The sequence below is a fragment of the Emydura macquarii genome, unplaced genomic scaffold (assembly GCF_026122565.2).
Source record: "Emydura macquarii macquarii isolate MOO-44397 ecotype Brisbane River unplaced genomic scaffold, CSIRO-AGI_Emac_v2 contig_1253, whole genome shotgun sequence".
Lineage (NCBI taxonomy): Eukaryota > Metazoa > Chordata > Testudines > Chelidae > Emydura > Emydura macquarii.
In genome coordinates, this window is record NW_027131390.1 from 4750395 (window position 1) to 4777824 (window position 27430).

General features: G+C 42.3%; 1 protein-coding gene across 1 annotated transcript; it reads left to right on the top strand.

The window, feature by feature from the left end:
- Window positions 1-7055: 7055 nt before the first annotated feature.
- ADGRG4 (adhesion G protein-coupled receptor G4) lies at window positions 7056-26734 on the top strand. Its single transcript, XM_067549671.1, has 10 exons — window positions 7056-7289; window positions 9916-10065; window positions 10989-11111; window positions 14211-14256; window positions 17116-17219; window positions 18698-18819; window positions 21119-21387; window positions 22820-22916; window positions 24201-24490; window positions 26709-26734. Exons 1-10 carry the CDS (start codon window positions 7158-7160, stop codon window positions 26732-26734), a joined length of 1359 nt encoding a protein of 452 aa, XP_067405772.1. The 5' UTR covers window positions 7056-7157.
- Window positions 26735-27430: the final 696 nt, after the last annotated feature.

Consider the following 27430-nt stretch of genomic DNA (forward strand, 5'->3'; position numbering starts at 1 on the left):
ATACCTCACTCCAGAAGCAGGTGCTGTGTTTTCAATGGTCAGTATCTGGTCATGATTGTAGCATTGTCCTAATGGTAAATACAATAGGAAATGAAATTAAGCAATTCAATACAATGTTGAGTGTTAATGATTAGTTGCATGATGGTACAAATGTAGCACTGGTTGTGTGTGTGTGTGATATTCATAGCTATGCTGCCAAAGCCATCATAAAGGCCACATCCACTCACTCAGAAAGAGACTTGATTGATGTGATAACACAGCAGGCGGAGTACGAAGAGGGGCCATTGTCTTCATCTGTGGAACGTGAAGATGTGACTGTCAGTCTACTTGGTAATATTTTATTTATTAAGATCTATTTAATATCTGTTGCCAGACTTAAAAAAACCACATGATTTTCATGAGGATTGGGCCAAACTCAAAGTTTTTATAGAGTCATAGGTGCCAATGGCAGAAGCGACCATTATGATCATCTTGCCCAGCCCCTTACAAGGGACAGACCATAGAATTTTACCCAACGATTCTTGCATCAAGACCACTAACTTACAGCTGAACTAAAAGGTCTCTCAGAAAGATATCTAGGCTTGATGTAAACACTCCAGGGGATGGAAAATTTACCACATCCCTTAGTGATCTGTTCCAATGGTTAATTACAGAAGATGAGGTACAAGAGGCTTCAACATCACTTAAGTCACTTTCTTGCCCTATATCTGAATTTGGCCTGTTATATTTCACTTTTCACTTCACTTCCAGACAAGTGGAGCTACACCTCAGAGTCTTGGGTCTGGACATTTCTGAAATGCAGAAAAAGTGCACATCTGGTATGCCTCCAAGCATGGTAGCTCAGGTCCTTCGCTAGAAAAAGTCTGCTGCTTGCTGGGGATAGTGCTGATGCAAAATCAAGTCCCCAACCACCAAAAAAGCAAAGCCCTACATGTGACAAAACACTTAGCATCCTTAAGAGAAGGTTCCCCCTCTCCCACAATTCCATTTGCCAGTCTCATCAAAATACACTGTTTGCAGGAGGGAAGAACCGGAGGTTGCACCTCAAATGATCCTGGTTTGTGGATTTCATTTTAGTTCTCCATGATGTGCTTAGCTCTTGCTGTATAGTGACTGAATGACCATCTCTAATGTAGTGTATTTGTTTTTAGTGAGAGGAACTGTAACAGCACAGTCTGAGCACAGCACTGGAAACCAGGATTCCTGACAGTTACTATCTGGGTGACCTTGAGCAACATGCTTTGACTCTGTGATAAGTTTATCTGTACCTCTTTGCCCGATATTACACCCTATGTCTTAAGGAAGCTTAAAAAAATGAATTCACTCATTTGGAATGATAATTGCCCTCTTTATAAGTCACCTCCTGCATACATGTTGTTCTAGGTCAGTTTTTATGATGAGAGGCAAACTTATCTGTCGCTATGTTGCCAAAGTCTTTTAGAAAATTTAAAGCAGTAAATAATGTTTGATCACTAGAGATCTGATCCAGAGTCCATTGACGCCAATAGCAGACATTGATTTCAGTGGGTACTGGATCAGGTCCACATTTGTTTGTGATTTGTTTTACTGACTTGGATATACTCCTTGTCAACCTTTAAAAAACACAGAAGTAGGCAAGCGATAAGCAGGGGACATAATGTACTCATATTTCAAAACACACATTTGACACCATTCATAAACGACACATGTAAGAGGAGCTCCAGGGAAAGCACAGCCCTTCTGGAAAAGGCACTGATTGGGTAATGAGCAGCAGTCTGCTTTGGTAAAAGCTTCTGGGTCAGATACGGGAAAAGTAATGAGCAAACTACCACAGGGGTCAATAATTGGGTTAACTCTTCCTGCTCCACATGGCAGAGGGCACAATGAAAGGGGAAAGAAACAGCACCAACACTGCAAGCTCTACCTACTAAAGGACTGATTTCCAGTGTTGACCACTCAGCCCCTGTCCTGAAAGCTGAAGTCAATAGACAAAGAACGAAAAGGTCAGAGGGAAACAGCAGGTAAACAAGAATTTAGACAGAACTTTTTCTTGTAACAAGGAACCTGTAAAATGCACCTATCAAGACAACAGGAGAGGCAACCCTTCTAGCCTTGTTCCAACAGGAGAGAATATCCAGATTTTTAATGGGTCCCAGTTAGGCTGGAAGACAGTGAAGACTCCCTTTTAGCTCATACAAGCTTTATAATGTATAAGTCTTGTTCCTAGCCCCAGGAACCTGCCCAGAAGTTTGGTCAACATACAAAGGGAAATATCTCTGGACACAGACTCATCCTGCCAGCACAGCTGAAGTAAAATGTGTGAAAAATTCTGAGCGCTCTGCTAACCGGAGTTGGTAAGTGATGAGATCATCTCCCCTTCAGCAGGGTGAGCAGCAGGGAGCACAAGGTTGCATTTGATGGGGTGTCCAGGTGGTGACCTACAACAGTGCATCTGCCTAACTGAACAGAATGCACAGCAGGGCTAGGAAAGGCATGATCTTCAGGAAGAGGGACCACCATCTGCATGTGCTTCCATCTACAGCAAGTGCAGGCTGGCATTGTAAGAAGCGAGTATGCTGCTCCAGCACTGAGAGAGTAAATAATCTGTGGTATATTGTGCCATCCCCACATATGGCTCTCTACTCCGCAATGGCAGAATGTCTTTGGTACTAGACACCTCAAATTACACTGGAACGTCAGACAATACCCACAATGACAACTAGGCACTGGAGCAAAATGGGGCCCTTGAATTAATCTGTTTCTGAAAATAAATGTTTGTAGCCACTGTATTTGCAAGGGTAGTGAACGTCACTGCAAACAAAAAAAAAAAACCCCCTGCTTTTCTTCAATTAAAATAATGCATACTGCTTTTATTTTTTTAGTGCAATTGCTATTCAGAGTGGGAAAGCTTTTTGGAGAAGACCAAATATGAGCCAATGCGAATTACTGGAAGAACTTCCAAATAATATTATAGCTCTTAAAAATGTCACCATAACAGAGGGTAAGTTTATTAATGTAATGGGTCGAAGTAAAAATCAGTTGGTCAATAACTTTGAGGTGTGTGTTTGGAGTATCTGAAAAACAGGAGCAGTAACAATTATTATGCATGTCACACTCACTTGTTCATTGTAAACTGCTCGTCTTTTACTAGAAATAGATTTGATCCCTGCTTTAAAGTTATCATTGAAGACTTGGTTTTTATCTCAAATCCACATTTTGATTATTGTGAATTATTTGTTTTAGTAAACTCAATGAATTTTGCCTTTTTATCCGGTATGTGGATTGTCTAGGGACATATCAAACCTTTTTGGAATTTGAGGGTAGTTTGGAATTAGTCACACTTTCAGTGAGTAAATTCTTGGTCTGGAGATCGAACTGTGAATATTAGATCTGCATAGGCAACTTGAAATTCACCCTGTAACTTATGAAATTTACCAAAGTAGTTTGTATATTTGATATTTGCATTTCATGCCATGGTGACTAATTGCCTAAGTCATCCAAACAGAAACACCACATGGCTTACATAACGACTAACAGGCACTGATCTGGCGAGCCCTTCATGTGAAGGGATCCCTGTGCTTGCATAAAGCCCCACTGACTTCAGAAGTGCAGAAAGCTAACCATGTAGAAAAGCTTGCAGGATGAAGAACAGAATGTGAACCGCAAAGAGCAGATTTTCCAAAAACCAAAATTCAGAATTCGCTTCTGGTGCATGTTCAAACTAAACACTCTCATTTGGGGAGTATTTGTGCTAGTAGAGTTTGAGCAATCAAACGTTCACAGAAAACAGAAGCTTGTAAACATGGCTGAAATGAAATTAGTTTTGAATTGGAAAAAATATTCATGGATAATTTTTGCACTATTTGCTGTATTGATTACACTTGATTAATAAAAGTGCATCTTCTCTGAAAATGCAACCTGAAAATGTTGCTCTGAAAGGAGTGACAGCTTGTTGACACTTATTGCTTTTAAAAAAAAAAAACAAAAAACAAAAAACACCACACACACAAATTTCATACTAGGTTGGAAGCCAGTATGAGCATTACTGAGAGAAGAGCAAATCTCATCTTCCTAGGTTCAAAGTCTGAGTACAGGCATACTCATCCCCTGTACCATTCATAGACTGAACTGCACCTAGCTTCATATGGGTGTGGAAGGCCCCCAGCTCAGTAAACCATCATAGCTGGGCACGTTGCCCAGGGGGACTAAGCAACTTTAAACAGAGCAGAGGAGGGCTCCATACCAGTTCCCTGCTGCTCAGCGCAGAGGTGGCGCTTGGGAGGGTAGCCCGTGGGTTCATGATTATATGCAAAATGACCACAAACCAAATGGTGGTGGCTCCTTTTGTAGTGAGGAAGCCTGTTCTAGTGACTGGAATAGAATTGTGGAGGAGCTGCATTGTGTCATGTTCATTGGCCGAGTAGTGGATTCTAGGCCCTTTAGCACCTTCTGTACTGCCTCCCCCCCCACAACGTGGGTGCATGGGGCAGGTAAAGTCAGTACTTGCCAGAATAGCATTTGGCCTATATTGGTTAAATAGAAATTGGCGGGAGGGTGCGGCAGGCGTGGGGGAAGGACCAAACCCAGGGGATATATAGTTTTCTACTACACAGAGCTAAAAAACTCAGGAGACGTGTGTGTTTGTAAGGAATATGTTTGACCTTTTATCTTAAGCATTAAATAAGTAGCATTTGATTATTTAAAATTAAGAAGAGATTCCAGAAGATACTAATGAAAAGGTGAAAGATGGCAGACGTGAGTTTTAGCACCGGTAATCAGGATTTTCCAGTGTTTGATTAACACAAGTGCAGTTAGAGAGGATCAAATCCAGTAGGAAACAAATCTTTAGGGCTATGTGCTGGCTTACATATGTATATAGTTTAGTTTGCAAATATATCTAAAATGATAGTTTCTTGCACGCCACTAAAAATGGCCTGTCAGTGAAGCTACTTTATTTGCATTAGGATTATTATATAATTTAACGGTTTTTGGAGCACATCCTGTGAATGCATCTTTTAACTAGAATTGAGAACAAAGTTTCTTGGGGTATGGACCTGGGGGCCAAGTCAATGGAGCAATGTACATTTACACCATCTATAACAGTCTTCATGTACTGAATCAGTTTAACAAACTGAGCATTTCTTTTAATGCTAATAAGCATCACAGCTATGCTACTGTTTTGCATTATAAATCACCTGTATATTCTTTACTCTATTCCAGACAATGCAGAGGATGTAGCAAAGCACATTTTAAAACTGATTATAAGCTTTACACAATTGAATAAGGTAGAAACTGAGGTTATTGTAAACAAAGTCTCTGATATTTCAAATTGCGACAAGATAAGCCTGAGTCTTGCTGAGACTACATTAAAAATCCTGAACTATATTTTGCTGAAAGAAATAAAGTCACAGGGCTTGCAAACAATGACTAATCGGTAAGTAAAACATCTAGTAAACCACTTGTACAGAATTTAACGAAAGCACTAAGGAATAACATTCTTCATCTGTTAAAAAGTCTTCCAACCTCGGACTTTCCCACATACAGGACAGGTGGTACTTGTGCTGCAGGTTGTTGGAATGTTCCCCTGGCCAGTGTATTTATGGGAAGGTCTGGCTGATGAACACTAATGTCAGACCCACAAAAATACTTACATCTCTAAACCCCAGACTAAGGCACCAAGTCCAGTCATAGGCATCACTACAATCCACAACCCCCTGTTCAGCTGCCACCTAAACTTACTCAATGCCTAGATTCAGTGTCAAAGTTTCCAAGATACCTAAGTTTCTGCTTCTGGGCATGTGCCCTGCTGCCACATGCTAGGTATCCAGACATATCTCCTGCCTAAGGCCCATTGGAGCCATAGACCTGGGGAAGAAAGATGGAGGTGCATCTCTTTTCCCTGCTAGGCCCACCCCAGTTTGATGTTTTGCTTTCAACAAATTTTTACAGACAATTTCCAGGGAAAAAAATGAAGCTTTCCATTTAAAGTAAGTCCACATGTCAGTCTTTTGGAGGAAGTGTATAAAGTTGCCCAGCTCTTTGCAGTGGGCAAGTAAGTGTGTGTTGTCTTTCTAAACACAGGAATCTAAAAGGAAAAGATGCAAACATTGCCAGATAAAGATACTGAGCAGGGTCATGATCCTCTTAGCAATATTCTCTCCTGCAAGAGTCTCTCTCACTGAAGTGTGGGTGGTGTGCCTGCTACCAGTACAGAACCACCCTGCTTTACAAATGTGCTTCACCATTAAAAAAAGGCTGGGGGGGGGGGGGGGAGGAGGAACCTGGTGAAAGCTCCTTTTATGCTGAACTCCTCTCCCTTGTGAACTCTTTGGGGCAGGAACCATCTTGTGTGTGCATGTGCGTGCGCGCACACACTCTGGGCCCTGCTCTTGACTGGGGAGTTAGGTACCAGTCCCCCAATACAAAGTAGCGATAATAATTTACAAGTTATCCAGGGGATGGTTCTGCTCTGACTATTAGTTTCTTCAAAAAACTCAACTAGTTCTAAAATAAGTTACAATCTTGTTATTTAAAACATAGAAGAGAGTCCATAGCAGGGACATACATGGATTGATCCTTCTGGCTTTAAAAATCCAGAGAGAATTAGTGTGATGAATCCTCAGAAACATCTGCTTCTAAACGAGTCAGTATTACAGATCAGATAGACATCAAACCAGGAGGGACCATTGTGATCTCTAGTTAGACCTCCTGTGTAACACAGGCCACAGGAATTAATTCAGGGAAGTCCTATTTGAACTAGCCTTGAGCATTTCTTTTACAAATGAAAGACTATTTTAAAATTGCCACAACCCTGGGTAAGCTGTTCCAAAGGTTAATTGCTCTCACTGTTAAAAAAACCAGTGCTTATTTCTAGTCTGAATTTGTGTAGCTTCAACTTCCAGACTCTGGGTTTCATTATACATTTGTCTGCTAGATTGAAGAGATCAGCAAAGTTTTGTTCCCCATATATGTATTTATAGACTATAATCAAGTCACCCCTTAACCCAGGGATGTTTATGCCTGCCATTGGTCTGTCCCCTTGCTGACACTGGCAGAGAGTTTAGTCAATACTTCTGATGGGCAGAAATGTCGTGGTATAGAAACATTTCAAGATGTCTCTTTCTTGTTGTCACACTTTATAAAGTATCTTAAGGACAGCTGAACAGATAGGCTTCAGGATGCCTTATACCGGGAGAAGTGAATCAATCGTACTGACTGTACTAACTTTGGCTGTGATGCATCTGGATCCCACTGGTTTCCAAGGAGTGGCCTTTGGTGTTACCTCATACAAGGAAGGCATTGATCCCACGGTGAGAGGAAAGCTTTAGCTCATGGATTTTGGATCATGGACTGAAGAGACATGAGTAAACCTGCCTGCAATCACAGACACCGATTCTTAACTTGTGTCATTTGTCTTAACTATTGAAGTCAAGACCTGCTGAGGATCTATACCATATTTTGGTTAACTGAACAAAGAAAGCATTACTTGAGAGTTCTTGCCACAACCCCATTCTCTCCCCCCAACCTCTTTTCCTTATGGTGATGTAACCGACTATGGAAAGATAGTCTAGTTTTATCTGGCGATGGGACCAAACCTGAATATCCAATCCGACCCCTTCCAGTTCAAATTCTAAATTTGCCCTTTGGCTTTGGTTCTAGGAGGGATCCCATGTGGGGAGAGTTCCATTTAATAGTTCCAGTTCACATAGGTCAGACATACTACAAGAACCTTTCCACAGTTCATGGTTTCAAGAATCTTATTAAATCAGGCGATCTCATAACATTTTTGCCCTTTGGGGACAAAACGCACCACATGAATGCCTTTCAAGATTTCAGTACCAATGAATCCAAGCCAGCACTGGCTCCACATAGAACCCTGAACTATAGCCTAAACTGAATCCACATTCACAGCCAAACACCTCCCATTGTCCTGCCTAAATTTAAAAAAAAAAAAAAAAAAAAAAAAAAAAAAGCTTTATTCCCCTTTAGGATTTTGTGTTTTTAGTCTGTAAAGTGAAGGGCAAATTGGTCAGGGGAAAATAACAAATACCTAGTTCTTACATAGCACTTTTCATCTTTGACGCCAACCACTATCCCACCTTCTATACATCAGAATCTCCCCCCTTTGTAGAATTATACTCAGACAAAATATTTTGAGGTTCTGAAGTGCCTGGAGAATTTACTTCGCTTGCAGTCAGAAGCGGAATTGACCATGCCAGAAATTGCATTAGAAAAGCATTTCTGGCTCTTCTGCAGAGCCAAGAGGATAGTTCAGAGAAAATTGATGTGTACTCAAATGCCAAACCCTTTGCGGTTTTGCAGCCTGTAAAGAGTTAACATATCACATGGCTGTTTGGGGTGAAATATAAACAGAAAGGGAACCAAGCAGGTGTGTGTACATGGTCTCCTGGCTGGAGCAGGAAACGCTTCTGTGGTCATTGCTGAGTGATTGTCAGTTAGCTTGCTTTTGTTTTGTGGCTAATAAAACAAGCCCCAATGAAAGGGTCTTAGAAGGGCTAATGCTTGGAGCTCCTCTCTGTCTGGGAAAGCCACGCATTTTACAGGATGAGTGGCTCCTGAGGGAGTGAAGGCCAAACACTGGTCTTGGTGCACATGTTCCTGCATAACACTGATGGCCTATTTTGCATGGAACTACTGCATTCGTGCTCCCCTCTGCTGCATAGTGACATGTACATGGCTGTAGAAGTGTTTACTCACCACAGGCAGGCCCCCGCACACTTAGCAGAATCGCCATCTTTAGCACCCACTGCTGCTGATCACTCCAGTCCAGTGACGTTCCTCCTCTTTTTTAGCGCTCAGCCAGGTCATGTTTTCATTCCCCCCCTTTCAGCATTTCAATAATTCCAGGACTTTGTATCAAGTGCGCCCGTTAGTTCTTACCACCATCCCTAAGCTCTGAATTAGCCTGATCAGCCTTACACTGAGAGGCTTCACACCACCGTCCCAGTAGCTGGCAGGAGAACACAGGCCCACCCTCTACACTGGGTTGCAGCCCAGGGACCTTGGACAAGCAACCAGAGTCTGTTCCATCAGACATCTTGCTGCTGTCTCCATGGACTCCTGCCTACCATTAGTCTTTCCCCTAGCCCCTACCTGGGCTCTTCAGAGCAAGCAACACCTTCCAAGTCTTCTCCCAAGAAATCTAGCTCCTACCCTTATGTAAGGGTCAACCTCACAAACTTGCTCCATTCCCACATCTTCCAGGTATCATCATTTTCTAGTGCCCAAAAAGTGACTACAGAGCTCCCCTCTTGCTGCTCATATTTCAGTCCAAACACCCCTTTGGCTTTACCATCACAGCCTTCGGGAAAACTCACCTGACCCAAGACTTCACTGCCCCCCATCTCCCTTCTGGTCTTAGACTCTCTAATGCTGGCTTCATGCTTCTTTCAGCCTTCAAGTACATGAGCAGAAACCCCCCAGCTACTTCATTCCTAGGCCTCCCCACTACCAGTCCTTCTGTTGCCTTGTGCTCCTTCCTTTATGAAGCCCCAACTCTACCCCAGCTGGCTTTAATCAATTAGGCCTATCACCCCTCCAGGTGCCAGCCAGCAGCCTAATGGGATTTAGACTTCTGTTAATCCAGGATAACCAGGGGGAGGTTTATATACCCCATCACGCTGGCCCTGTGTCTGTAAAACATTCCCATTCTGTGGCTGTTATCAACCCAATCCCAGGTGGGCAGAAAAGAAATAACTATTCACCTGTATCTTTGATTGCAGGGACACATTTTTTCCAGACTGAATAAAATGCTCACACAAGAAAACAATTTGAAAGGGAAATTCTCCCCTCCCTCACCCAAAATAAAGCACTGACAAAAAGAGCCAATGCCTAGGGATATTACTAACCTCTATTGTTTCTTTGTGTATTAGGTCTGAGGCAGACATATCTGAGCATTTTCTCTCTTTCATACAGATTCATTTATGTGAAAAACCCTTTAAAAAGGCCTGGGCTGCTGTGTATTTGCCAAGATCACTGAGGAACTACCTGGGGATCCAGTCTTTAGATCCAGAACATCATTCAAAGATTCAGTTTAATTTCTTTGGAAGAACTTCGCTCTTTGTGGTAAATTGGTATCATTAGCTACACTAGCCTTGTGGCGTTTAGATAAACTTCTCCTCCTCCTCCTAACCTGTGCAGATAAAGGCTCCTGACAGTGTTATCTGTTAGGCAGAGGAAGCTGCATCGCTGGGCACAATTAAAACTAGAGTGGACCATGCACTAATAAATGTGGGATAAGGAGCAACCCTACATCTGTGCGGAGCATACCCGATGGCCTAACTGGCCGCCTCTGTTTCTAGAATTCTCTGATCATTGTCTACAGAGATTTGAGTCATTTTCATTTTGCCTAGTTGGCGTTATCCCAACTCTTTTATTTCACAGAATAATCATAACACGCCCTAATCTCCCTCCTTCACTATAAATGACTGTTACTTACAGAACATGCATAATACCTGTCAGACTGTCATTAAAAATAGTAGCAACAATATGTCATGTTGCAGACTGTTCTGGTGCTTTTTGGAATGTTGTTGCAATCCAGATGCTATAAGGATGGGCATACTAGAAAACCCTTGAGAGAGATTATTTTATTTATATTATGGTAGCGCTCAGTGCATGAGGTGTTGCATACAAGAAGGTATGATCTCTGCCTTGAAGGGCTCCCCATCTGTTGGGCTTCATGCCTAACATTTTAAGTGATACGCCACTGGCTGCCTTGTTTTAGGGAAATGGTTGTGAAACTCTCCTGGTTCAGTCAATGTGCTTGAAGCTATATTTCACTTCAGCTAATTGGGAGAGAGTTTGTCCTCTTAATTTGCCACTAGCTACATTTCCTAAATAAATGGGGTGGGGGGGGATCTGAATTAAAATCAGGCATTGCACTGTGTTTGGCTCATCATCACTTCCAATAAACCCAGTTTTCAAACAAACAGAACAGCATGGGAATGCTAATAACCCGAACTCTTACTTTCTGTACATTTCCACTGCAGGATAACAGTCTCAGGAATGAAGTGTTGAACACTTATGTTGTGAGTGCCAGCATTGAAAATGTATCAATTCACCACCTCAGTGAGCCAGTGAATATCATTCTGCGGCATGTCAAACCAAATACGGTACGGCATTGTCATTTAATAACAGGCCTCTAATTAAAATCAATGTAATTTCTGTTCATCCTTAAAACAGGATTTCCTGTCTTGTCTGCTTGAAACATTCTCACTACTGAACTAATCTTTGCATGCCATATGTCAGTGCCAAGACAAAGGCCACGTCTACACTAGCAAGTTTACAGCGGCACAGCTATACTGATGCAGCTGTGCCACTCTGTGATGGCGTGTGTAGCCGCTCTATGCTGACAGGAGAGAGCTCTCCCGTTGACACAATAAAACCACCTCAGTGAACAGCGTCGCTGTTCCCGCCGACACAGCAGTCTGCATACCGCTACTTATGCTGGCGAAATTTATGTCACTCTGGAGTGTGGTTTTTTCCACACACCTGAGTGATACATTTTGCTGCCATAAGTGGTAGTGTAGACATAACAGCTGAAACCGATTTCAGGCTGTTTAATTCACACAAGTTGCCTGAGCATGCATTCCTTTACCAAATCTAGAGATGGCAGTAAGGAGCACTCAATCTCTTTCCTTGTTTGAGGGAAACCAACACAAATTGATTATTCCCCTCTTCCCTCTCCCCCCAATGCCTACAAATTGAGAAAAAATTATAATTGAGCATGAGTGGTGGGAAGGGACAGCAACAGAAACACACACATGCTGCACCCAGTCTGGGTGCCGGCCTGCAGAAATATGACGTGGCATGCAGAAGTGCACCGCAGCATATTGATTGCATTTTTCAATCAATCGGTCCTTGGCTAAAATGTTGTAAATGTCCTTTTGTTATGAAGAGTACATGAAAACACAAACAGTTTCAGAGAGGAGCCTGTTCTTATTTCAGATTGTCTTCATCAGATGCTCACAACTTTTTGGAGTACTGTCAGCACAGGAAGGCAGAGGAAATCACTGTTTCTTCTTACACCCTTCAGCTGCTAGCTGGAAATACTGCATATTAACATTGAGGGTGGAATTCACCCCCTTCTCGTGCACAAAGCTTTAGTAATATTACATACAATTCTTTCTTGCATTGGGCTTTCCATCCAGACCTCTCCATGCACTGCCCAAGGGTAGGTGGGTATCCCCTGCCTCACTTGACAGATGGGGAGGTGAGGCACAGAGTAGCTAAGTGACTTGCCTAAAAGGTTGCACAGCAAGTGTGTGGCCAAGCTGGTCTACTGACTCCAGGTCCTGTCGTCTAGCCACTAGCCCACACTCTTGTGCAGCGAGCTCTGCTGATGTTCAAGACAATGAAGTCTGCACACCCCTGAGCAAGCTGGAGCGCTGCAAGGCAGCTCCTTCATGACTGCTAGTCCAGCCCAGCCCAGCCTGCCAGTGCTGCTCAACATCCCTTATAAAGGATTTAACGACACCCCCATTTTGTCTTTCCCCCCAAAAGGGGCTAAGGGGAAGCCTCCAAACCATCTCTCTTCTCTGCCACCTCTCTTCCTAGTTATCTGGGGATCTCCCTTCTTCCTCCCCTCCCCACCCCCAGCGGCAAAGTCTGTCTCCTGTAGAAGCAGGACCTAACTCCCCATCTGGCACCAACCCTCTCCCTTTTCATCACCCTCCACTCTTAACCAAGGTGGAGGGTCCCCGTCACCGCTGGGAACAGGGCAGCAGCAATGGAGAGCGGTTAGGACTTACCCAAACACAGAACAGACCCCCCTGTGGTGAGGGGAGGAATAGGCCATAGGAAGAAGGAGAAAGGGCCAGCTGGCATGGAGGGAAGCGGGGAGGCAGAGCTGGAGGCCAGTGAAGGAGGGCTGACAGATCAAAGAGTTGTGCTTAAGAGCTGAACTGGGAAGAGAGGCAGCCCAGAGAACCAGCAATGGACACAGACGCATGTACAGGCATTCTCAGAAAAGTCGCACTTGTGGCTGGAATGTCATTGCCTTGGTAACGCTGTTCAGGCCACTCAGTGCTTCTGTCTTGGAGCTCCAGTATTACCAGCACTAAGAGCACGTGATGCAGTCTGCTAATTCAGCAGACCTCTATGTCACTTATAAAGAAAGACCACAGGCTCTGACAAAGGCACTCGGCCAGGTTTATTGCCCTTATAGCATTGGCCTAGCATCCCACAGAAGCTACATATACACCAGCACAGGCGTGCCTAGTGGCAAGGAATGGCTCAGTCAGCAGCAGGAAGTTCTGCTGTCCCCTCAGTTGCATGCAGGGTTACGCTGAGGCTCCCCAACATTTATAGACTGAGGCAAACAACTGGAATAAACTTATGTTCCATCTCTTCCCTGCTCCGTGTCAGTGAGACAATTAGGAGAGATACCAGGATTCTGGAAAAAAGGCTTTTCTTATGGCATTTTGGATTTCCAAAGTAGGAATTATTTGCTCTCTCAAGATTTTTCAGCCCAGTTTCCAATTGCATAAATCTCAGAATGTTATTTTAAACCAAAGCTTTTGGGGTTTGCCTGTTACAGAAATGACACCTTAGACACCGTGCGAGTCCGATTAAACAAAAATCAGTCTATGCTGAATACACAATGCTCTGTCATGCTTTCTGTATTAACTGATTGTATAGGAAATTCATACATTACTACCGTCATACAACATACTCACTCACAGAATAAGATAAACATTACACTGAAGGGAGGGTGGGATGATCTATGAAATTGGTAATGGGAAAACCATTGGCCTCTAGGATGCCCTTCTAATCTAGCCCAGGTAGGCAGTAAAAGCTGTTACAACCTGAGGCTTTTTCGATGGCATGTGTGAGATTGCTGGTACTCTTAGTCCAGCTCCACATCCCCAAAACTACCAGCACATTTGATAACCTTGCTCAGTCTCAACAGAGACCAAGGTGTGAATGAGCATTGACTCAACTCCCCATTTATTTCTAGATGAGCAACTTGTGTCAGACTTGAGACACATTGGCAGGGCATCATGGAGGAAACCTGCGCTCCAACTGGCTATGTCGTAGCTGGTGTTGAACCAAACAACCTCTGCAGAAAGCTTTGCCAAACCCAATTTTTGCTCCTCTGAGAGCGGAAAACAAAACAGGATGAATCATTTCCCATTACAAGCAGAGTTAAAGAGCAGACATTACCAGGGAGTGTACAGTAATGTCACAGCTCTCCTTTTCCTTTCTTTCAGAACAATGCTGAAGTGCACTGTGCATTCTGGGACTTTGCAAAGAACAGTAAGTGTTATTTACAAGTTTGCTAGATTTTAGCCATGCCCATCCTGCTGATGCCCTTGGCTATCTAATGTGTTGTTTCAAACTCTGATGACTGCAGTTCAAGTCGAGTGCATCCAGAGTAGATGTTTTTCACTGAAGTCTACACCAGTGTGGACGTGCCATGCAAGGGCTTCCCCTCATGGCCTGAGGTGGCCCACAGGCACCCTGCCTCAGTTTCCCCAAGAATAATCCAGTCACAGCCAAGCTCTTTGAAACAATATTTCCCTTCTTCAGGGGTCTAATTCAGCAGTTCTCAGACTCCACTGCACCACGACCTCCTGCAGACAACAACATTATTACACCACCTCAGGAGGGGGGACCAGGGCCTAAGGCCAAGCCCTGCCATCCCAGGCAGCTGAAGCCCGGGGGCTGTAACCTTCACTCCATCATCCAGCCTAGAAGCTGAAACCTGAGCCCTGCCACCAAGGGCTGAAGCCCTGGGGCTTCAGCTTCATCCCTGGGCCTCAGCAAGTCTAGCACCAGCCCTGGCAACCCCATTAAAACGGGCTCCCGACCCACTGTTTGAGAACGGCTGCTCTCGTTTATTCAGTGCCATTCAGTTTCCACAAACATTCCCTTGTGCTCATCCCTCAGGCTGAGGGTTGCATGGTCCTCCTTCCTGGGATTATGGCGTTATGTTCTGGCCTCCCCAGCCCGTAACTCATTGCTCAAGTCTAGCGTGTCACAGTCCTTCTTCCTGGGACTGCAGCTGCTTGACTTCTTTTCCCCAGCAGCTTCTTTCAATAGCTCCTTTCTTTAGGGACTGCTGTGGGCATCTGCCTCTTCTAGCCTCTTTCTACCCAATCCTCTTCTTTATCAGAGGCCTGACTGAGTTATGTGACCCATTTGCTGCACCTGGGGAGGCAGGTTAAGTTTCTCACCGGTGGGCTGGGTTCCACCTTCCCTCAAGGACTCAGCCATCCCGTGACAACCAATACAGTCAGTGTTATTACGGGGGGGGAGTTATCTAGCAGTATATGTAATGAAGCATCAACATGAATAGTGAAGAGTAAAAATAAATCTAAAACTAAGTAAAACTAAATTTACTTAAGAATAAAACTGATTTGATTAATGTAAGTTTCAAATGTTTGAGTAATAAGTAGGTATAAATGACCGGGTCTGAATAAAACCCCTAAGGGAGGTTAGGCACAAAACTGGGAGTCAGGGGATAGATCTATAGTAATCACTGCATTATAAATGCATAAGGCCCAAAGATCTGAGTTTTCTGTTCCTGACTCTGACACTCACCCACTTGTAAAATGGGGATAACAATTTCATCCCTGTTTGTTCATAGTTGTTAAGGACGATAAGATACTCAGCTGGAAAGTTCTTTAGACATTCACAGTAGTATTATTATAGTCATCTTCACCAGAGACCTGCAAAAGGCCAGGACTCATTCAGAGGAGTATGCTTAGCTTAGGGAGGTGCTGTTCATCTCTCTAGCTCATTAAACAGCAATGCGGTTGGACAGGTCATCCTTATTGAAAATGCTCCCTGAAGTTCGTTGAGCAGGCATGTTAGGCCTAATGCTGCCCTCATTTACACTGGTACAAATCCTTTGACTGCAGTGTAGCGACACAGGTATAGTACGAGGGTCAGTGGAGAATCAGAGCTGGGGGAGGCTCAAACCACAAAATTTGGATTAGGGTTCTGAACTCGCAGGAGTCTCTGGATCCAAGGTTTTGGTCTGGCCCATTATAGACAAAGGGGCTAACCATGGAATTTGGATCAAGATTCAAATCTGAAAGTTCTCAGAATTCATGGGTGACAGGATCCAGGATTGGCCCATCTCATTTGTGTTCCTCTTTTGCTTTTAATGTGGACCAGCTACATATAACACACTTTCTGGTAAGATGAAACAGCTCCCAACAACAAAAATATTTTCCTCCCCAAAGTGCTCAAAAGAAGGACTAGCTGATCTCTTGGTTAGAAATGGCAGAAAATCACTGCATGCACTTAAATCTATTGAGTGTAGCAGGGTGAATCTAACAAATTAGAGTTAAATTGAAAACAAATCTAAAAGAGCTCCAAAATGCTTGAGAAGGGTTGCTTCCTGTCAGTCTCCAGTGAGTCCCTTCAGCCGCATTCAGCTCTATCTGGAAGGGTAGGCTGCTCCAAAATAGGGCGCTTGAAGGCAGATGAATAAAGAGATTGGGGAGATCACGTTTCCCATAAAATACACGAATCAAGCTTTACATATGATTTTGCAACAAAAGATTAATGTTCTGCTCAGTTACCCGACTAAATTAATGATGTCATTCTAGCGTAGCTGAGATTGGAATTTGGCCCACACTTTCTGCAGATTCAGGAAGACAACAGTATATTAGTTTACAATCAGCTCATGTTTGGGCGGTTTTCTTTGCAATCTTCAATGCTAGAAATTTCTTCTTTTAACTGAGAGCTTAGATTCTGCAGAATCTGAATATGTGATGCTGGCCACGTAAATAAGTTATAAATAAATGACAGCAGGGGAGTTCTGGCTTCCAGGCAGAGTGTTCATCTCCACCCTTCCAATACTTGTGGACAAGTGTCCCCACTTCCTTAGATGTAATCTAGCCAACCTCTCTCTCTCTCCCCAAATGTTGTACTAGATATATGTTTTTTCATTCCCAAAGTTTCATCCATAAACTTTAGCTATTCTAATCTCAGACAGCAATTCAAGACACGTGTTCCTGTGTGAAATCTCACCCATGTGTGCTATTAGCTGGTCCTCCGATCTGTACTAACTTGAGCTCACAATCACACCTCCTGCATTTTTCAGAGCTATAAATTACTCGATATGACTAACTCTGGTTAAAAATCCCTTTCTGTATTGTACAGATGGACTGGGTGGTTGGAATACATCAGGGTGTGAAGTGAATTCCACAGATCTGAATTCCACAATCTGTTATTGTAACCATCTTACCCATTTTGGAGTCCTGCTGGTAAGTACTCCATGAATCATCTCCAGAAGAGACCAGTGGCACTACACCAAGTCATCACTGGACTTCTGGGAGACAGCTTACTCCCAAATTATCTTATAGAGAGCAAATTGTATTTTGCTGGAAGTAATACTAATAAAGAAAGCAAATAAAAGGAATGTTTAAGTTAAAAAAGAAATTAAAATCCAACTGCATACTCAGTGCACATTCATTTTACAGCAGTTGTTGTTGCATCTTAGCTTTCATTGCATCTTTTCAGTTTTCCCTAATGCATTTGCTGTTGTATTGGTAATGTATGTATTGGTAATACTATGGTAATGTTAGTTACCTGTCAAAAGCAACTAATGGTGTTGTTTCCCTGAAAGTATTACTAACTAAACTCTCTTAATCTAAAAATGTATCAGCATTATCATTTATATAGCAGCAAAAGTGTGTGAAGTACTTTAACAAAGTCCTTGCCCCTAAGAGCTTAGTATCAAAACAGACAACGTACAAATAAAGGACAGAAAATGGTCGCAACAAAAAGCAAAGTGATTGGGGAATTCTATATAAACTAGGTAGCAGATACTAGCAGAATTTCCTCAGCCCAACATAGGAGACCCTGCATGGGGGAAATGTGGTCCATTTCCCTTTGTTATGTGCAATGTAAACACAAATACACACCTGTGATTAAACTAACTGGCCCCTAGAGGTCATTACTCTTCTCAAATATAGATGCAAGAGCTCTCTCTGGTAGTAAAAATGTTACTTCTACAGGAAGGAAATTTGGTTGTTGTAGATTTCATGCAACTTGTTGTTTTTCTAGGTAAAACAAGTTGGACTGAACCAAACTGTAAACTCGCACTGTTCTCCATTGTTATTTTGGTAACATGCACTGTAGGACCTGTGTAACTGCACAATGTGTACAAATTCTCAGGACAAAAGAAAACAGATTACTCTTGCTTGGTTCAAAAGTCACTTATGAAGCATATAGCAGCAGGTTATGGCAGGGAACAAGATTCATGAGATGAACATCATTGGGAATTAATATATAGAAGTGAGGCCTATTTTACTGAATGTTTTTCAGTCTGGCTCTTGAAAGTACCTCTGACTTTGATGAATCCTCCCACACTTTGAAGCATCTGGCATGTATCTCCATTCCCCACTTTCAGCAAACACCATTTTAACAAATCAGAGTTTCTTATCAAGATGAGTTTCCATTAAATATTTTTGCTGCCTTACTAAAATCCGTATGGAATTCTGAGGTGCAATCAGAATGATTTTTGCAACTTCTTGGCAATTAAATACTGGATATTTTCACTGTCTGTGGTATTTCTTTACAACTCTTGAGTGGTTTGTAAAAATACTAAATACGTTTAGAAAAAACTGAATAGAAACCACTTTCGTTCCCCAATGTGAAAATGTAGGAAGCAATTTTATTTTTTCTGCATGACATAGGCCAGTTATGCGTAATGACCAGAATTCTTTCTATTGTGACCTAGGACTTATCCCGGAAAGCGATAGATGGTGTGAATCATCACATATTAACTCTGATATCCTATGCAGGATGTGGTACTTCTGCTCTTTTCTTGGGGGTAGTGCTGGTGATGCACCTAGTTCTTGAGTAAGTTAAATCCTTTCTTCTTTTGTTTTTTTTTCTAAGCAGAAGCAATAATGACCCCAAAGTCACTGCTGAAATTTTCAATAACATTGATGCTATGATCAATAAGACAGAAGAAGAAGATGAAAATATTATTTGAATATAATACAGTGGAATAGTGATGATATAAATCCTCATGCTTCAGGGCATGAGCCAACCTCCAACTAATGGAGATTAGGAAGAGCTTTTCCCTATGAGCATCTTATTCCAAAATGACCTACTGCTGTGTTTCTTTCACCTTGCTCTGGAGCATCTGGTATTGGCCACTCTTGGAGACATGGTATAGGCTATATTCAACTACTGGTCAGAACCAGTTTGGTAACTTCTGTGTTCCTAGTATGCGGTCATCGTTCTTGCATATGGGTGTGGAATCATGGCAAGAGGCTGGAATATTTTGTATGTTCAATGATACGATCCCAATATCTATATGTGTTAAAGGAGGCAGAAAATAAAAGATCTTCCCTCTCTAAACACAGCCTTGAAGGATACATCTCTGCTGGAGGGTGACAGGTAAAAATGGCACCTGCTTAATGCACAGAACTGTTCCTTCCTGATATTTAGAGTCATATCTTCTTACCTGAGTGACAAACATACTACTAGTAACCCTGGTTTGCGTTCTAACGCAAAAGAGAGCAAGTGGGTTGTTCTTCACTTTGTGCAACATCCACAGAATTGTTTGTTAAATTCCAGTGAGTTGCTCAGATTTTACAAATGGCATAATTGGAAGACAGCAGGATTCTGTAGATTAACTAAGGATCTAATTTGGCCCACACAAGCCTTATTACTGGTTATGGTGCATTACATGGAAAGAATCCCGCATTTTCCAGAACCCAGAGAAGTCTGCAGGGCTGGCACTTAGAAAAGCCTCTTTTTTTTTTTTTTTTTGTAAACTAAGTATATCCACAGTATTTGGAAATCACTGAGACACAGTACTCATAGAATCCTACAACGCTACTTTTAAAGACATTTTTCAGAGTAGAACCTCACATTTACTCCAAAGTAAGACAGGAATCCACTTTGTGAAAAATTACAGCCAATAAGCATCTAGAGACTGAGACAGTCACTGACAAATCTGAACAAAAGAAATCATTCTCCTTGATCAATATGGATTTTTAAATTTATGGGAAAAGTCTCAAATAATAGAGGGCCTTATGTCATCCTGAATAGCTGGTATGCACAGATTATGAGAACATAGGAACAGCCATGCTGGATCAGACCAGTGGTCCATCTAGCCAAGTACCTGTCTTCCGACAGTGGCCAATGCCAAATGCTTCAAAAGGAATGGACAGAACAGGACAATCATCAAGTGATCTATCCTGTTGTCCAGTCCCAGCTTCTGGCAGTCAGAGGCCTACAGATACCCAGAACATGGGCTTGCATCCCTGATCATCTTGACTAATAGCCACTGATGAACCTATCCTCCATGAGGTGTCGGACAGATTTAGCATGAGGCTTTATTCTCAAAGGGCAGTGTAGAGGGCTCAATGTAAGTGTGGTACTAGTGTAAGTATCAGGTCTGCCAGGAAGGTGGATCTTCTGCCATCGCTATGCTGGAAGGGCCTTCGGCTGGGTAATATAGAAATACTCTTTACACATTTTCCATCTTTTGATGAACTAATATACAACTGAATGATGATGAAGCAAAGTTATCAATAACTATACAAGGAGCTTTTGGAAAGAAGGGTTTGTCTATATGGGGATTCTCAGGGAAGTTACTGTGAAATAGCTCGTGTGCAAAATGAAAGCGTAACAGCTATTCCACATTAACTCCCTGCGTATAGACAGCTACTGCAAAAAAGCTATTTGAAGTTCTTTAACATTCACTGACCTGTACAAATACTAAACATGGAAGGAATTGGCCTAATATCCTGTCTCCTTTTATTTCTTCTATCTCATGCTAATCTCCTTCTCTTTATTTTGCCACTTTACATGTCAATTCCTCTCTTTCTTTTTGGAGAATCTCTCTGCCTGTGAAACACGTCATTTTGCACTATGGAACCACCAGGGAATTGAATTCTGTCTATTTAAAAAAATTAATTTCTAGAGTATGCCCTCATGTTGGATACTAGGGGAGTGTTTTTAATTAAAGACACGTTTTTATGAGTCTTTATGTAGCTTAGTTATAAGTAATTTAGGCTACTGAATATACATTTTATTACCTCCTGATAGAGAACAAAATGTGATAACCTTTAATTAATTGGCCACATGTACAACTGCACAATTACTATATTGAAAACACTCATTTTTTTCACTTTTATTTTAGCAAGCTTCGCAGAGATTATCCTTCAAAAATCCTGCAAAATCTCTGCACTGCACTGCTGATGCTAAATTTGGTATTCCTAGTCAATCCCTGGCTGTCATCATTTCACAATCACGGCCTGTGTATCACAGTGGCTGTGTTCCTTCATTACTTTCTGCTTGCAGCCTTCACATGGATGGGCCTGGAATCTGTTCACATGTATTTCGCTTTCGTCAAAGTCTTCAAAACATACATTCCGAACTACATACTGAAATTCTGCATTGCTGGGTGGGGTAAGTAAGCAGCTTGTGTCTCTTGACATCTGTGCTCGCTACACTGCTCTATTACAGGCTTTGGTTACATGAAACTGCACGGCACCATTACAGGACTGAAAGAAGGCTTCCTTAGCTGAGGCAGGTCCTGCTGACAGCCACTCCGAGACACTGGAGAGTGGCAGTTAGCCTTGCTACTCCTCTTCTGCACAGGGTCTGAGCATGCAGCTCTGCACTGTGCCTGCGAGGCAGTGCCTGTACTCAAAGGCTACATGGGTCAGCATCATCCAACCCTGCTCTGTTGGAGCAAGACTGTGATTGACCCCTCCACGGATATGCAGAGATGGGACTTAATGAGCTTCTTTCCCACCCTCTCGTGCCCCTGCACAAGGATCACTCACAGTGAGGGGTCACAGTGATCCTGTGCATGCCAGCTGCCTGAATGCAGGCAGCATGGGGGCACAACCATGGCCCGTCTCCATCCAGTGGCCAGATAGGGGAGCTCACTCTCTCCAGCTCTCAGGCAGTGTCCAAGGGTAGCTGCGACTCCAGCATGCACTTCCAGGGAGCCCTGTGAGGGTACTCTGATCCTCACTCAGAATTTTTTGGGGGGACTCCAGCAGCAGCATGGCCCCATCCACTCTCCCTCAAAACTACAGGGCATCATGTAGCTATTAGCAGGGAAGACTGGCAAAAAGGGGCTAACAAGCAGGCTTGCATTAATAAAAGGGCATCAAATGGGGCTGAACTGATGTAACCAAAAGCAGAATTTGGTCCAATGATTGTAGTTCTGTTGAGTTGCCTGGATAGTTGCTAAATTCAGTGACTATTTTTGAATACCATATATATCTGACGATCTCTGTCATTAGATTTTGCACACAACTATGCTGATTATCAGCCTCACAACAGCTCTGTTTAGGCACAGCTGTCAGCAGTGGTGCTGTCTATAACAATCATTCTGGCAAACAACAAAAGCAAGAGCTGAAAGGAACATGGCAAACAGGAAAAGAGAGGGACTGGAGATTTATGTACTGGTTGAAAAATGTCAGCCCCATTAGACTGTAACACAGCATGCTACTGCCAATTTGTTTGTGCCATTCTAAGCTTTTTCTAATAATTAGTAGGGGTTGTGTTTGATCTGTTATTTTAGCAGATTGGATCCCATCTGGAGATGTTTGAGAGCTCACAAACATTTTGCAAACAAAGATATTTTATGCCTACTCATCTGCAGTTTACATAAATAAAGAAATCAATCCTGCTCTGCTACACAATTTCAGCAGAGGTTTTAGGTGTGTTACTGAGAGGCGAACTTGACCTCCACATCTGTATCACTGCTGTAATTATTAATCATGGACTGTCAGACCCACAGGAGATTAGGAGATTGGATGTCTCCACCTCCATATTTCCTTTTTTTGATTAACATATCTTTTTCTCTCATCTCCTGTGCTATTAGGAATACCAGCCATTATAGTTGCTACTCTCCTAGTTATAAATAAAGACTTTTATGGGACTACATCGTTTTCTGAACACCACGACTCACCCACTGCTTTGTAAGTATATTTGAAGTTCTGTAACATCCACTGACATGCAGAATACCAAAGATGGAAGGAATTGGCCCAACATCCTGTCTCCTTTTATTTCTTCTATCTCATGCTAATCTCCTTCTCTTCACTTTGCCACTTCGTGTGTCAACTCCTCTCTTTCTTTTTGGAAAATCTCTCTGCCTCTGGGACACATTAACATAATCTCATAGACTCATAGCCAGAAGCATCACGATCATCTAGTCTGATCTCCTGCATGCTGCAGGCCACACACACACCTTGCCCATACACTCCTATAGTAGACCCATAACCTCTGGCTCTGTTACTGAATTCCTCAAATCATGTTTTAAAGACCTCAAGTTACACAGAATCTGCCATTTACTCTATCTTAAACCTCAAGTGACCTGGGACCTGTGTAGCACAGAAAGGCAAACAAACAAACACCAGGATCTCTGCCAATCTGACCCAGGGGAAAATTCCTTCCTGACTCCAAATATAATGGTCAGTTGGATCCTGAGCATGTCAGCAAGACTGACCAGCCAGACACCTGGGAAAGAATTCTCAGTAGTAACTCAGAGTCTTCCTCATCTACGGTCCCATCACCGGCTGTTGGGAATCTTTGGTGCTAGTAGTTGCAGGTCAGCTACATGCCATTATAAGCAGTCTCATCATACACCCTTCATAAACTTTCAAACTCAGTATTGAAGCCAGTTAGGTTGTTTGCCTTCAGTTGTCCTCTTGGAAGGCTGATTTGATGTCTTGATTTACTCCAACCTATTCTATGTGTTCAATGGAATCTCTATAAAAAATAATTTGGTCCAGTGTCCCATGTGTTTATGTTAAGGCCCTAAGTTTTGAACTTCTTTCTCGTTCCTGCATCTCCTTTGTCATTATCAAACCTCTAGTAATTTTGAATTCTTCAATTAGATCACGTCAACCTTTCTTCTTTTCCAGTGAGAATAAAATCAGCTCTTTTTTTAGCCTTTCTTCTGAAATAATCTTTACATCAGGAATCCTCCCACTTGCTTTTTGCTGCTCCCTATCTAGGACAGTACTTGATGGGGGTAGGGGGAGCACATAGCTATGGCATCTCAGCAGAAGAACAGGGAAGCAATTATATATCAGAGGCTCGATTATTATTACTCTGGAGCATGGGGAAACAGGAATTTGCTACTGGCTTAGCATCATCTGAGGAATGTCTAACCAATGCCCATCCATGTGCTTGTGTTGATAACCGAATAGTTCCCTAATTAGTTATTTTCAACTTTCTCTGTTTTTCCCCTTCTCCTGTAGTTGCTGGATTCAAGATGATGTTGTCTTTTACATCTCTGTTGTGGCCTATTTCTTCTTATTATTTCTGATGAACATAGGGATGTTCATCACTGTTCTTCTTCAAATTCATTTCATGAAAGCAAAGCAGCAAAGACAGTCCAAGAACTGGAAGCAGGACTTTTTCCATGATTTGCGGAGCACAGTCAGCCTGACATTCTTACTTGGCTTGACCTGGGGCTTTGCCTTTTTTGCTTGGGGATCAGCAAGGATTTTTTTCTTGTATGTCTTCACCATTTGCAACACACTGCAAGGTAATTTCTTTATGAAATGCTGTTAGAAATACACCATATTGGTATCCGTTTATGGGTGTGATATATAAATACATTTAGAATATCATCTCACCTACTCAAATTGGGGTGGTTAAGTAGCTTTGTTGTATGAAGTAGGTATGTTTGTAGAAGTCTGGATATCTTAACAATAAAAATCATTTTGAGTAAGTGAGATGAATCTATTTATAGATCACTGCCACAAATCAATACTATTATGTAAGGACTTGTGTGATAATGCCTTTGAAATACAGGCCCCAATATATGCCCCTTTTCAGAGACAGACACAGTCCATTTCATCTGGGCATAGAAATGCATGCTTGGATTTTGCAGTGACTAGCAGATTGCCATGAATGTCTGCCCTCATATCAAATCTGTAGAGGACTCTTTTAGTCATCTGTTAATTCGTGTGCATTAAGGAAGAGAAGAATAACCCTCAATGGCTGTGGATCTGCCTCTCTCAAAGACTTACAGACTTTAAGACCAGAAGGGACCATCATGATCATTTAGTCTGATCTCCTTCATGTTGCAGGCCACAGAACCTCACACATCCACTCCTGCAATAGGCCCATAATCTTTGGTTGAATCAAACCTTGAATTAGACTTCAAGTTACAGAGAATCCACCATTTACTATAGTTCAAACTAGCAAGTGACCCATACCCCATGCTACAGAGGATCTCTTCCAGTCTGATTTGGGGGGAAAATTCCTGCCTGACCCCAAATATGGAGATCAGTTAGATCCCGAGCACGTGGGCAAGACCCACCAGCCAAACACTGTGCTGTATATAATAGGTCTATGATTGAGAAGAGCAAGACAGGTTTAGGAAAGAGGCAGGCAGCCAGGGAATCAATATGAAAAATACTGATTTTGTCTTCCTTCTTCCCTTAGGGCTCTTTATCTTTGTATATCACTGCCTAATGAAGGAGAACGTGAGGAAGCAGTGCCGAGTGCACTTTTGCTGGGGGAGGCTTCGGCTCAGTAATTATTCTGGTAAAACACTCAGGTTTATTGTTTTGCTTGACTCGTATTTAAACTATTAATGGTATAAGAATTAAGATGGAAATGCTTTTGTGTCACAAAAGTGCTGCTCCTATTCTGGCATTTAAGTGTGCTATAGTGAAGGAAGCAATTTCAGTTTATTTTTATCTAATAACTTTTTTCCCTTAAATATATTAATTGACTTGAATATGGAACTGTTTTGTGATGCTGTCTTTCTTTATATATTACACTTCTGTAGCACCTGTCATTTAGGGTTCTGCCACTGATGTCACATGCCTTCTACACTGGAAGGGTGTGGTTTCCTAATGTACAGGTTTGCCACCATTAGATCGTAATGCTCTTCCAGGAACTTCTTCATAAATTGGACTTCGGTTAATAGATTGAATAACTGGCATGTTGAGGGGGTTACAGTATATAGATACAGGACAGATTTTCAAAATGGCTTCAGCCTGGCCTCTAGAACTGCAGCTGCAATAGACTGTATGCATTTACTGCGTGTGCAGATGGTATTTTATGCAGCATTCCTATCGTTACAGTAAATGCAGTTTGCTTGTCCAAATCTGAAATTCTGAGCATGCAAAATCTTGGGCAAAATTTTAAAAATTTGGCATAAAATTAATAGATTGCTGAACTCCTGGTTTTACTTCAGTAGCTTCTCTGATATGACAGCTCAAGAAAGAGCATTCCATGCCTTGCCATATAAATATTAACGTGTGTGTAAAATATAATAAAATAATATTGTATGTAATACATACACTGTGAACCAGGTTGTGCTTCTAAGGGATAGGACAGTGTTGGGATTATAAGGGAAGTGCACAACTGCACCACCTTTAAAATGTGTGCAGCACATTCTCTCCTGAACATCTGGCCAGCCCCACTCTCTGGTTACAGAGAGCAGGCCAGGACCCCACCTCCTTTCCTTCCATCCCATCATCTTTGGAATGGCTAGCTCAGAAAGCCTACGATTGTACTTGGTCCCTTTCCGGGGTGGCAGAAGTGAAGGCTATTTGTATCCACCCCCTTGCACAGGCATGTAAGAGCTAATATAGAAATTGCCTGCCTGGATCAGAACCAAGGTCCATCTAGTCCAGTATCCAGACTACCAGCACCAGATGCTTCAGAGGAAGGAGCAAGAACCCCACAGTGGGCAGATGCGGGGTAATGTGCTCTCCCCACATAACTCTCATCCTGATCTCTAATAGGGATTGACATGAGCCCTGAAACATGAAGTTTACTATCTTTCCAAACGCTGCCATTAATTAGGATAACTCTGGATGTGCTTGTGATCCCTATAAATGTCCAATTCCATTCTGAAATTTGTTAAATTCTTGGCCTCGGTGACTTCATATGGCAATGAGTTCCACAAGTTAAGCACGTTTTGTGAAAAAAGTAGTTAATCAGTTTTAAATTTTTCATCTTTTAATTGCACCAACTGTACCTTTGTTCTTGTGTTATGCCTCAGGGAGAAGAGATGCTCCCAATCACTCTTCTCTAGAGCAGTCAGTATTTTATAAACTTTTATCATGCCCCCTCTTATTCATCTACTTTCTAAAGTAAACAATCTCAGTCTCTTCAATGTCACTTCATGAGAGATTTTTTTCCAGGTCCTTAATCATTTTCATCACTCTTCTTTGAACCCCCACCTGCTCTGCAATATCCTTTTTTGAGATGGGGTGATAGTACAGCACACATTATCCAAATAAGGCTGCACCACTTGTTTACATAAATCCATTACAATATCCTGCATGTCGTTAGAACATAAGAACAGCCATACTGGATCAGACCAATGGTCCATCTAGCCCAGTATCCTGTCTTCTGACAGTGGCCAATGCCAGGTGCTTCAGAGGGAATGAACCGAACAGATAATCATAAAGTGATCAATCCCGTCAGCCATTCCCAGCCTCTGGCAAACAGCAATCCCTAC